This window comes from Halichoerus grypus, chromosome 6, assembly GCF_964656455.1.
Source record: "Halichoerus grypus chromosome 6, mHalGry1.hap1.1, whole genome shotgun sequence".
NCBI classification, from domain to species: Eukaryota; Metazoa; Chordata; class Mammalia; order Carnivora; family Phocidae; genus Halichoerus; species Halichoerus grypus.
The window spans coordinates 118506540-118518840 of NC_135717.1; the positions used below are offsets into that span (position 1 = coordinate 118506540).

Below are 12301 nucleotides of genomic sequence, written 5' to 3' on the forward strand. Positions count from 1 at the left end.
CTAGCTCATGGCCACCTCCTGGGCGGCAGAGGTTCGAGCCTGGCCCTGTGACCTTGGCCTAAGCCCCAGCCACTACTCTGAAGTTCTGTCTGCCAAACCAGCCCATTCATCCCTTTCTCCAATCCCTCTACCTCCAATTTTGTAAGCTCCTCAGGCCCCCAAGGACTTCCTGGCTGAGGTTTGCTGGCTCATGCTGGTCACTGGGTGATCTATCTGTCTGTCTTCCTGACACCCCTCCTCACTCCAGGGCAGACAGCTATCTGGGCCAGTGACTGAAACTCACAGCCTGCCTTGACCCTCAACTCACTTCACCCTAGGCCAGCCTCAGGCTCCAAGAACTCGTTCCCTATCTTAGCATCCCAGCAGGCCCAGAGTGTGGGGTCCCCATCAACTCCACCCTTCCTGGGTGACTCCCCAAAAGCCCAGGCCTCTGAGCAGTGAGGAAAGGGTTGAATAAACACAGACACACCTGCCTGCCACACCCCCAGCTTCCCTCCAGAAAGATCCAGTTCTTAGGTGGAGGCCAGGGTCCCTGTCAGGAGCAGGACCATTTCTGCCAACAGACACAGGCAATTCTTTTGCTGAAAGCCACGAACCACACTACACACACAGCCTTCCCGTGTTCCTCCTTTCTGCTCTCCCTCCTCTTCTCCCTCCCTCCTCCCAAACTCGGCCCCATACTTCATGTGTGCTCTGGAAGCTGCTTTTTTGGCTCTACGGAGAAAATTCACCTAGAAACACGGGCCGCACAGGCAGTCCGCAGCGTGTCTGGTGTGTGTGCGTCTGTGTGTGCCTGGGTGGTGCTTCCGTGAGTGCTGAACGGGGTACGTGCACACACCTTGACTACTCAGAGACCAAGCCGTCAGATCGTGCTGTTTATTGAGGATGCAATGGGAGGGCCTCTAAGAGGAAAGGAGATGTAGAGGGGCCTCCTCTTCTCTGCTTCTGGGTACAGGAGAGTGAAGAGAGACGTGAGCCGTGAGATGGGGCCAGGGTGGGGTGGGGACTGGCCTCTCTGGGTCGTTGTCCTTCGGCCCTCCCAGCATAGGCAGTTGCTGGGACAGAGGCCCCAGGGTGAGGTGGGCCTCCGTCTGAGACCCAGGGAGCCGGACAGAGTAGTTAGTGACTGGGCTGGAGGCTGTGTCAGGGGCAGAAGGCCGGGAGCCTGGAGCTGAGCGCATGGCCCGGCTGGGGGACCTCAGCCAAGGAGGTGAATGCCAGGCACGTGCCAGGAGGAATTTCACCAAGTTTAGCCATCCACACCTGTCCAGGCTCGGGAAGACACGGGCTGGGAGAAGTGGGGTGGCCGGGGCGGAGAGGGGGCTGACCGCGGGCTGGGGGAGAGAGCGTGCAGGAGACAGCTAGGGACGCAGGGGTGGCGGGAGGGCGGGGGGGCAGCCCTCTCTACCTGCTGGCTTTCTTGGCGGGGGCGCTCTGGCTGGAGCCCTTCGCCAGGGTATCCTTGTAGTCGCTGCTGCTGCCCCTGCCCCGGCCGTCCCCGCCCCGGACGCTGCACACGCCGGAGACGCAGCTGCTGCTGCTGGCCACGTAGCCGCCGCTCACGGAGCTGGGCCGGAAGCCGTAGCCGCCGCTGCCGCTGCTGCTGCTGATGATGGCTGCGGGGGACAGCGGGGCGGCACCCTCAGGGGCGGGGCCAGACGGGGCGCCTCCCCCCCGGGACACAGGGTCTCTTGGTGCCGGCACGGCGGCCCCGCCCTTCCCCCTGGGGAAAATAGCCCAAAGACCGCGTCCCCCATGTCCTAGCCCCTGCCCTGCCCAGCTTAGCCCCAGTCTGGCTGATTCTTCATTCTCAGAAGCCCAACACTTTGGTCCAGGTACCAAACACCCACCTGTCATTCTGGATACACAACCCCCCATTCTATTAGCCTTTTTGCTAAACTTCCTTTTCAACCTCTCCCTCTCCCTAGCTGTCCTGCAAATGGCATCTTTTAGGGTTCTGGTTTAATTCTTAGTCCCACTGAGAAATCCAGAGATCCAACACTGTCAGCTTAACCTCCGAGGTCCCCATTCACTGATTCCCTCCGCCGCCTCTAATTCCCCAGGCCAGGGCTGGTCACGACTTGCAGCCCTGGGGCCCCAGGCCTCATGCACACTCATCCTCTGTTTCCCCTTCTAGCTTTCCCAGTGGCCACCTCCGGGGAGCAGGGAGACAGAGTGATACAGAGGAAGCGGGTCTGCGTTGGGAATCAGGAGACCTGATTGCTGGCCATGCCTCTGCTATCTGTGTGATCTCAAAGTCTTTTGCTCTCTGGCCCTTAGTTTGCTCAGCTACACACACAGGGTGCGAGCGACTAAGGCCCTTTCCTGTGTGCAAATTCTACAGTTTTAGGTCCCAGCATACAAATACTTACAGATGCTGACCGGGGAGGGAAATTCTCCTGACATCCTGTAAGGGAGAGAAACAAAATAAGAGCAAGCACTCATCCAACCCACAATCTATTAACCTCAAAGCTAGTGTCCCTACCGGCCTGATGTGGATTTCTGAACCCAACGGGCACCTGTGGACATTTCCTGGGCTTTTTGGCACAAGCAGAGCTTGAGAAGCCGTGGTTGCTGCCCTTGAATCTTTGGGGGTAAGCAGGCAACAACCTAAATCAAACAGTAGTTGGCACAAGGTACACGTGCAGGGTGGCATGCACACGTCCCAAGGTCAGCCCTGGGCACTGAGTCTTTCCCATCTGCTGAGAACACTGGGGAAGCTGGAATGGTTGCCCTGGGACATCTCTGACAAGCTCATCTTGTACCTGGACAGGTAAGGAAGATGGAACAAGAAGGCCTAACATAGTAATGGGGTGGTGGTGTTTTTTGTTTTTTTTTTTTTGGTTGGGGTGGGGGTGGGATAGTATGCAGAGGAATACCCAGGAAAATTGTAAGGATGGAATAAGCTAATCCCCGAGGCACAGTACCTGGCATGAGTGAGGGCTCACGCCAGGGTAGGTATTATTACTTACTGTTATTATTCCCATCATCACCACCCCTTCACTTCCAAGGAGTCATCTTTTCTAAATGAGTGTGTGCTAAGCTTTCTCTTTTGTCCTTCTCAAACCCCTGGGGCTCTCGTGCCAGAGCACCCCCCACCTGCACTCCTCGCTCTCCAGCAGCTTGCGGTAGGTGGCAATCTCCATGTCCAGGGCCAGCTTCAGACTCATGAGCTCCTGGTACTCGCGCAGCATCCGGGCCAGCTCCTCCTTGGCCTGGTGCAGGGCTGCCTCCAGCTCATCCAGCTTGGCCCGGGCGTCCTTCAGGGCATTGTCACCCCGCTGCTCAGCATCGGCGATGGCCGTCTCCAGGTTGGAAGCCTAAACAGGGAATCGGAGAAGCTAGAAAACTGGAAGGGGTGAATAGAGTCATCCACATCCAAATCCCACTAGTGCTTGGAACTCCTGGATGGAGATGCCCACTTCTACCTTTCCCACCTCCTGCTCCTCTTCTAGGCCGGAGCCCCTTCTGGGGGCAGCAAGTCCTTCCTAGCTCTATCTCCACTTGCTTGTATTTAGGCATTGTGGTGATGAAAAATAGTGCACCCTGCCCTCCTGTCCTCATGCCTTCCTGTGATCGTGGCCAGTTCAGTACCACGTCACTTCATTACAAAGACATTTACTTGGCCACCCATGTGCCAAGGATACAGAATGAGGAGGAGTAAGATTGGCTTTCTGCTCTTGAGTTGTTTAAGGTCTGGGAAGAGAGATCCTTGGAATGTGGTGTTGTGGGTACAATGAGAGCGGCCGCCCAGGTGCATAGGACCACAGACGAGGGGCGCAGGGAAGGAGATTCCCCAGAACCAACTACTCTTTCCCAAGTGCTTACTGTGTGCCTAGCACTACCCTCAGCCCTGACATGCCTTTTGCATACCTTAGCTCATGCAGTCCTTACACCCCCCAGCGCAGAGAGGACAACTAACTTGCCCCATGTCACAGAGTCACTAAGTGTTAAAGCCCCTGGGAAGGTGGAAAGAGCACTGGACTTGGAGTCAGAGTGGGTTCGGATCACAGCTCTGCCATTCGCCAGCTTGCAACCCATTTAACCTCTTGGAGCCTCCGTGTCCTCATCTGTAAGGTAGCGCTTGCCTCAGAATCTTTGAGATGATTCAGTGTGATAAAATGATAGGAGCTGTTGCTGTTGTTATTCTATAACCTCATCCTGTCTCCCCACATACTCAAGCTGAGACTGCAACCTAGAGTCCCAGAAGGGGACTGAGCAAGGCCTTAATGAATAGTTAAATAGTTACAGGAGGCACTTTAATGGGTGCTCTTTGAGCCCACTTAGCAGTCATTTCATCAACAAATGTTTATTAAGCTGCTACTATGTGCCAGGCACTGTACTAGATGCTGGGAAAGCAATGGGGAACAGAGCAGCCAGCTCCCTGCCTTCCTCCAGTTCCGTAGAAGAAGGGACAGGCTGGTGTGGGGTAATCATCAAAGTGTGACAAGGACAAGAGAAGCACAGATGCCAGGAGGGCATGTGATTAGGGCAGAGGGCACAGGGGGGTGTGGTCCTAGCCCATCCTGGGGAATGAGAGAGACGGCTTCCTGCAGGAAGGACTTCAAAGCAGAGGTTCTTGGGGTGAGTGGGAGATGAGACGCCCCAGGGATGTCTGCTCTAAGTATTTGAGGCAGTGACCTCATTGGCCCCTTTCCTCTCATGGGCAGAGATTTGAGAGGCTGATATCCTTGGCCAACTCATTCCCCCTCCAATTATGCCCTCCTGCCCCAGGCCATGGGCAACCTCTCCCCTCACCTGCTTCTTCACATTCTCAATCTCTGAGCGGATTCTCTGGATGAGCCGGGTGAGCTCCGAGATCTCGTTCTTGGTGTTTTTGAGGTCATCCCCGTGCCGGCCCGCTGCCAGCTGCAGCTCCTGGAACTGGGGACCCCAAAGCACAGTGCCATGGTGAGCATGATGAGTGTGTCATAGGACTACATGATGTCTCGGGATTGCTGAAGTCATGGGGGAAGCTCATGGTGGACGCTTAACTGGACATGGCCTCTGTTCTGGGAATGATCAGGCCCAGCCTTCATGCCTGCTGGGATTGCCCTCCCCGGTCCTGCTTCAGCCCAGCTCACCTTGGTCTGGTACAGCGCCTCGGCCTCTGCCTTGCTTTTCAGGGCGATCTCCTCATACTGGGCACGGACCTCATCAATGATGCTGTCCAAGTTCAGGTCCCGGTTGTTGTCCATGGACAGGATGACAGACATATCACTGATGTGGGACTGGATCTGAGCGATCTCCTACATGGGAAACAGAGCTGGTCTCAGGACTTGACTATCAGAGGCTAACACCCCGCCCCCACCCAACCCCTAAGCAAGATTAGCAAATCCAGGTGATGCTAACTTAGAGGCTCTGGACCAAAGCTGTTGCTCCCTGGGCAAAGTGAGTCCCCTCCAGGCCCCAGATAGAGTCCTGCCACCATGAAGCCAGGACCTGGACCATTTCCTTTCCAACCAGAGGGTGGAGATTGGGAGCCTCTCAGGCTGAAATGGGAGATGAATGGCTAGCCAGGGGGTCTCCCTGAGAGCAAAGAGCCTCTCCCAGCCCCCAGAAAAGGGTTTTACCCACTGGCTGCCCACAGAGCGGTGGGTGGAGACACAGACTTACAGCTTCATAGAGACACTTGAAGAACTTGATCTCCTGGTCCATGGAGTCCACTTTGGCCTGCAGCTCCACCTTATTGGCATAAGCCGCATCCACATCCTGAAAGATGCCCCCCCGCCAGCATCCTTTGGTCACTGCCAGTGCAGCCAAGAAGGAAACACCCACACCAGCCTGGGTGCCCTGCACACCAAAATAGCTGCACTTTTCTCTCTGAGAGGCTCATGGGAAAGGAGAGGACAGAGCAAAAGGCCCAGCCCTGCCCCATCCTGAGACCCCGCTCCCTCAGCAGGGATGGGGTACCCCATCTAAGGAAGGAAGCCCCATCCAGGCTGCTGTCAGTCATCCCTCGGATGTCTGAGTCAGGCCCTGTGGTTGCAGGGGGGCCCCTGTGTGTCGTGCTCTGCTGTTCTTCACGGTGGACATGAAACACTCAGGAAGGCCATCATCTCTCTACCTTTTCATTCCCTTTCTGGATAGTCCATTGTGGTTTTCCTCAGCCTTTATGTCATTAGTTTGGAATCAGCTCTCTGACAGCAGAGCACACTGGTAGGCTCAGCTCTCCCTGGTCCCAGGCCAGCCCTGGACTCAAGGCCTGTCTTCCCCCTCACCTTCTTGAGCAGCACAAACTCGTTCTCTGCAGCTGTGCGTCTGTTGATTTCTTCCTCATACCTGCAAGAATGCCAGGGCTCGGTCGGTGAATACATCTCACTTAGAACCCTCTCACTGAGAACACTCTTTCACTCAAGGAAGACTCTAAGCAAGAGGCAGGCTTCCATTTGAGGGACAGATGCTAGTGGGCCACAGAGTACTGGGCTGGTGGGGCCACCAGGCAAGGAAGGCTTCCTAGGGGACATGGTAACTAAGTTTAAAAAAAAAAAAAGGTGATTATTGAAGATCCGGCTACAAAAATGAGGTAGGAGCATGTGGAGTGAACGTTCTATGGGAAATCTCAGAGGAAGCAAGAAGCAAGCTCCTCCTTGAGAATTTGAATAAAGCCTTACAAATGAATGGGAGTGTTTCCTTAGTTACTCCTCCTGGCCATTCTGGGAGGTGGATGGATTTAAGCCCCCTTTTACCAATGAGGACCCAGAAGCTCCAGGAGATTATGAGTAGCTTACCCAAGGTTTCCTTCATCCAGCCAGAGATAGTCTTTTGACCACTGGCCACCTAACTGGACATTTGTCCTAAGTGCCAGACCAGAGGCTGGAGGAGCAAGAAGCAAGTTCCGGAGTTGTGTTGGAATAATTCTACTTGGTACGACAAGGAACACTGCCCCTCATCTCCAAAAACTTTAAGCCGGGGTAGCTGCCGCTCCTGCAGAAGGATCTCAGAGGGAAAGGGGCAGTGGTCCAGCTGCAGGGGGATCCCTTCCCCACTCACCTCTTCTTGTAGTCTTCCACCACGTCCCGCACGCTCCTCAGCTCCGAGTCCAGCCGCACCCTGTCCCCGGACAGCGTCTCCAGCTGCTTCCGCAGGTTGCTGATGTAGCCCTCAAGGATGGGCTCCAGGTTGTTCTTGCAGTTGTTCAGGTCCAGCTGCTGCAGCAGCTCCCACTTGGTCTCCAGCACCTGGTTCTGCTGCTCTAGGAACCGCACCTGGGACCCGAAACACAGAAACTGTTGAGTCCCCACGGAAATAGTCACACCTGTCATTCACAAGGCTCTGTGCCAAGCGCTCCACCTGCATTTTTCCCTTTATCCCCACACAACAGCTACACGAGGCAGGCAAGTTGTTAACCCCATTTAATGGGAAGGAAACGGAGCCTCTTTCCAGGGTCCAACAGTTTGATAAGTGAGGGAGCCCAGGAATGAACCCAGACATGTGTCCCCATAACTCATGCATCCAGTCACTCAGAACCCATTATGACCAAACCAGCTCAGGGCAGGGGCGTTCCTAAAAAATACCAGGACAGAGTCAGGCTGGGTCCATCTTTGGAAAGGTTGAACATTCTGAAGAAAGGAATCTGCTCTTCATTTTATAGCCTATCAAGCTCAGTGAGGCTCAATGGGCCAAGAGCTTCTGGGTATTCTAAATTTCTGCATCAGGCCCCAACTCCACCATTGCTCATGCCCTCCTTCCTCTGCCCTAGTTCTGCTCCTTAGAAGCATCTTCCACAGGGCAAGCATGGCACGTGGGACAAGATGGATAGACAGTGCGCCCCATGCCACTGTCGCCTCACTGGGCCAGGAGACTGACCAGAGGGAGTAGATCTACATACTCCTCTCTTGTGTGGTTTGTGGGGGGCACGATTTTTAAAATATGACTTAATCCACATGAGCACAGCCACTGTCTAAATAAGGTTGTGTTCCTTATCGTCATAAGCACAGGACCTCAGAAAACTGGCTGGGATTCAGCATTGAGATGGGATCAGCCACCAAACTGCTTGCCCCAGCAGATCATCCAGGGTTGGTTGGTTTAACCAATCCTGACTCTTTCATGTATATCCCTAAGACTGAGCCTTAGCCACGGAGCAAACCCTATGCCTAGGACACCACGGTTGGCATCTGGACTACACACTGGACAATCGGGATCACTGATAGGATGTATCCACATTCTGGAGGAGTAAAGAGCCACAGAGACAGTGCTGGCCTCTGAGGCAAGCAGGAGATCCTCGGAGCAGGAGTCTAGAGCTGGGGTGTGGGGCAAGGGGACCGGTAGGCTCCAATGGCCACTGACCATTTCAACCATAAGCTTTGTCCTGGGCTGACCCACCCTTGGTGCCTAACTGTCATGTAGCCAATGTAGCCCCCCAAGTCCCCAGGACTGGATCTCACCTTCCTTCCCTCCCACCCTCGCCCCAGATGCCATACCCTGCAAGGCATGTCCCTGCATGCTTTTGCTGACTCATAGAATGAGAGTAATAATTTCTCATCTACCATAAGTCAGGGTCCTATCTGGCCTGGAAGATGCCTTGAGGCCTCCTCCAGACCTTTGGATCTTCCCCTTCTCAACACTCCTCCCCCACCGCTCTGAAGATGAAAACGATAGTAACGATAACCAGCACTTGGGAGCACTTCGTCTGTGTGAGGCACGGTGCCAAGATCTTCACATGCATTTTCTCTCATCAACCTGACAAAATCCCTGAGACGTTGGCTATTATCTGCATTACGGAGATAAGGAAACAGAGGTGCAGACAGGATAAATAACCCTCTACACAGCTGCTCCATGACTGGCTTAGCCAAGACACGGCTGGTAAGTGATGGGGCCAGAACGGAAGCCAGGTCTGACTTCAGAGCACTGTGGAGACGTCCTCCCCACTGCACCCTTCTGCCTCTCTCGAGAGTCCTTAGCTGATTGAAAAAAATGCCCATGGCTGAGCCATCCGGGAATGACCACACACGGATGCTCCTGACCCATCCAGTCAAATGACTAGTGCATGAGACCTGCTCACGATGGACGGGAGGAAGACTCTGGGGCAGATTCCCTCTCACGGGCTTTTTCCACACACACAGCCTGCATGGACCCCAGGCTTAGCAATGGCACCAAGCTGACCCTCAAGTAAGAAGCAGGGGTCTTTCCTTCGGAGCTCCCGCCAGTAACCCCCATAAGCCTCTGCCCTTAGAGACAGACCTCCCTCGGTCTTCTCTTGGGAAAGACTGCAGGGAATCGCACATAAGTCACCCCGATGAAAGAAAACACCTGCTTCGTCCACATTCAGTGCCTCCTCATATCTAACCTGAATCCCTTCTGCTGTAGCAGAAGCTCATGCTCTGAGAAGAGAAGGTAGACCCACCTTGTCGATGAAGGAGGCGAATTTGTTGTTCAGCGCCTTGATCTGCTCCCGCTCCTGGGCTCGCACTTTCTGGATCTCCGGGTCCAGCTCCACGTTGAGGGGGGCCAGGAGACTCTCATTGATAGTGACCTGATGGATGCCTCCAGGTGGGCACACAGACGGACACACGGGCCCCAGGGCCACACTGCCAAACATGCTGCCAGCAAAGCCACTGGCCCGGCCCCGACCAAACCCATAGCCTCCATTCTTCCCGCTGCCGCTGGCCACGTTGAGGGAGATATTCCGGGTTCCCCCCAGGCTGTAGAGGCTCCGGCTTCCGAAGCCACCGCTGAACCCTTTGCCCCCTGCCCGGTAGGAGGGTGAGCTGCCCCCTGAGAACACTGCTGAGCAGCCGCTGAAGCCCCCCTTGGTGGCAGCTCCCGACTTGCAGGTGAATTGGCGGCTCATGCTGGTGGTGGAGATAGAATCAGATGCAGGAGGGATGAAGACCAAATCCTACCCGGGCTCTGCAGCTTGCAGTGAGGACTGGCAGGCACCCTTCCTTATATGTGCTTGGCATTGGGGCTCGTGGATGGGCAGTCGAGAGCTTAATTCATGGGTTTGGCTTGCCTGGGAGCAAGAAGTCATTTTCTCCATGCTGAGCTAGAGATCAAGCCCTCCCCACCTCTGAAACAACATGAAACCTTCAAATTGCTGGGCTTGCAAGCCTTGCTCATGTAATTTGGGTTTTATCTAATTAACCTGCTGTTATAGGGTAATTTGCCCCAGGCCCCAGCCTCTCCAGGGGGATGTCACTGGCATCTCACCAACCCTATCCTGATTAATCTTCTCTGGGTTCCTCCTGGGGCCTCAGGGAGCTAGAAGGAGATGAACTTCCCTGGACAGGGCAGGCCACTGGGTAGAGTATCTGGGGGCTCCAACCAGAGGTGTGTCCTCCTCTTTCCCGGAAAGAGCCCCTTCATTCAGGCCTCCCGGAGACACACCCCACTGGTGGCCTCTTCCCCTAACCCGCTGAGGACAGTGGCTGTGTCTGCTGGGGCATGAGGGGTGGAGTGACCTTCTTCCTGGCACGGGACGTGAGCCCACGGAGGGTCATATGCTTCCATCAGTTCTCCAAGAACTGGGATCTATCTCCACACTTCACCTCTTTCAAACTCCCACAAGGCAGGCTGGAGGCTGCGTAAGGCACGATCGCTGTCTGGCCCAAGCGCTGGACAGAATGAAGAAAAGGAGGATGGAATTGGGGCAGGTGGCTGAAAATTCAGGGGGTCAACTCAGAGGAGGCAGGGAGATGGCGGAGAGAGGCTCGCCAGGGCCTGGAGGCTCAAGGGAAGACTCCTGGGGGGGGGTCCATCTGCTCATTTCTGTCTTTCTTCCGATGATACGTGTTAGTAAGAGCAGGAGGAGCAAGCTGAGGACAGGAACTGTTTGTTTGTTTGTTTGTTTGTAAACATCTGTTTAGAGTTCAAATGGAGGAGCTGCTGTCCGGATGAGACTGAACTCCTATGCTTCTCTCCAACGCATGCGAGCCAGGGCTGCAGGCTGGCTGGGGGCCCCCCGGAGAGCAGGTGTTTCCACAGTGACTCTGTGGGCAGCTCCCATGAGGTCCCTCTGAAGGCTGTGACATACGTCATCTCAGTGTTCCTTTGTAAGGAAAGTCCATGGTCCTCCAGCTCAGAGACCCCCTAGTTACTCCTCCCGCCCTCCCTCCATCCTTCCTTTTCTCCCTCCAGTAACCTCTACTGAGAGCTTCTGTTGCCAGGCACGTGCCCAGTGTAGGGGACATGGGGGCTTGTGGTCTAATGCTAAAGGCTTTTCCCAGCTCCTGGAACACATCTTAGCCTGATGTCCGCCTCGATGGCTTCGCTGGCTGTATGTTTCTGGGACGTGCGTGGCAGCTCACCAGTCTAGCCTTCGACGTCCCCGCAGCTGCTGCCCCGCCCCGCCCTGTCCCACAGCTGCCGTCCTTGCTGTTCCCTGCCTCAGCCAGGGACATCTCACCCACAGGCCTCATCTCCAAATACCTCCACTAGTTTTGCCACACTATCCCTACCCAGTCTGAAACACCTCTCCTCCCCAACCCTTCTGATCCAAATCCTCTGCTCTTTCAAAACCCCGCTTCAAACCCTGGTTTAACCTCATCTCCTCCTCTGTGTGCTGGACTCCTCTGTCCATTGAGACCTGTGCTGCCATGTTCCCTAGGACTTGGCACCTGGGTGAGCGCCCCATGTCCCCCAGTCGGCTCCTCCCTCTGTACCTTTCCTCAGGACCCCAAACCAGCCTCTGGACATCCCTCCCCAGGTGTCAGAGGACTGACAGTGTTGGGGGAGGGTGCATCTTCAGGGAGCGCCTGGGCCTGCGTCCACCTAGAATGCCACCAGGTAGGAGCCCAGACCAGGAGCTGGCTGCAGGGGTCTGAAACCCACTCCACCACCCAGCAGCACTTAGCCGCTCTAAGCCTCTGTTTCCCCAATGTAAATGGGGTAGTAAACTCCTCATGGGGCAGCTGTAACAATTACATGCGCTAACCCATGAGAAGTGCTCGGCATGTGCCTGCCGCTTAGTCAATGTTTAACCGATATTATCAATGACCAAAAGTAGGGAGTAAAGTAGAAGTTAGGAATCAACCTGTCCTCTCCTCTTCTGCTCTCTCTCTTTCTTCCTGTCCTCTGGGAGAGGACATCTGGATCAGCACAGCTCCAAACAGTGTCATCTGCTGTTGGAGGACAGGGAGGGACTAATGTTCCCAGAGATCCCAGGCTTAAGGAGTCTCTCCACTCAGACCATTTCTGATCATGGAAAATTCACCATTAGAAAGAATAATAATAGCCACTGTTTAACAAGTGCCTGCCAAGTGCAAAACTCAGTCAGAAACACATTTCAAACGTTAGACCTGTTGCGATTGATCCATTTATCAGATATTTACTGAGCACCTACTAGGTGCTGAGGGGGGCA

General features: G+C 54.9%; 1 protein-coding gene across 1 annotated transcript; it reads right to left on the reverse strand.

The window, feature by feature from the left end:
* Positions 1–954: 954 nt before the first annotated feature.
* Positions 955–9793, reverse strand: KRT71 (keratin 71). Its single transcript, XM_078074111.1, has 9 exons — positions 9347–9793; positions 6994–7208; positions 6222–6282; positions 5617–5712; positions 5085–5249; positions 4759–4884; positions 3100–3320; positions 2373–2407; positions 955–1616 (listed from the first exon to the last, which is right to left on the reverse strand). The coding sequence occupies exons 1-9, from the start codon at positions 9791–9793 to the stop codon at positions 1405–1407; spliced, it is 1578 nt and encodes a 525-aa protein (XP_077930237.1). The 3' UTR covers positions 955–1404.
* Between the last annotated feature and the right edge of the window lie 2508 nt (positions 9794–12301).

Excerpts from the sequence above, each read along its gene's own strand:
- KRT71 (XM_078074111.1), bottom strand. The coding sequence starts at position 9,793 with ATGAGCCGCCAATTCACCTGCAAGTCGGGAGCTGCCACCAAGGGGGGC. Across the intron at positions 7,209-9,346 it reads TCGCCTCCTTCATCGACAAG|GTGCGGTTCCTAGAGCAGCA; the intron begins GTGGGTCTACCT and ends TTCGGGTCCCAG. Across the intron at positions 5,713-6,221 it reads AGTTTGTGCTGCTCAAGAAG|GATGTGGATGCGGCTTATGC; the intron begins GTGAGGGGGAAG and ends GGCATCTTTCAG.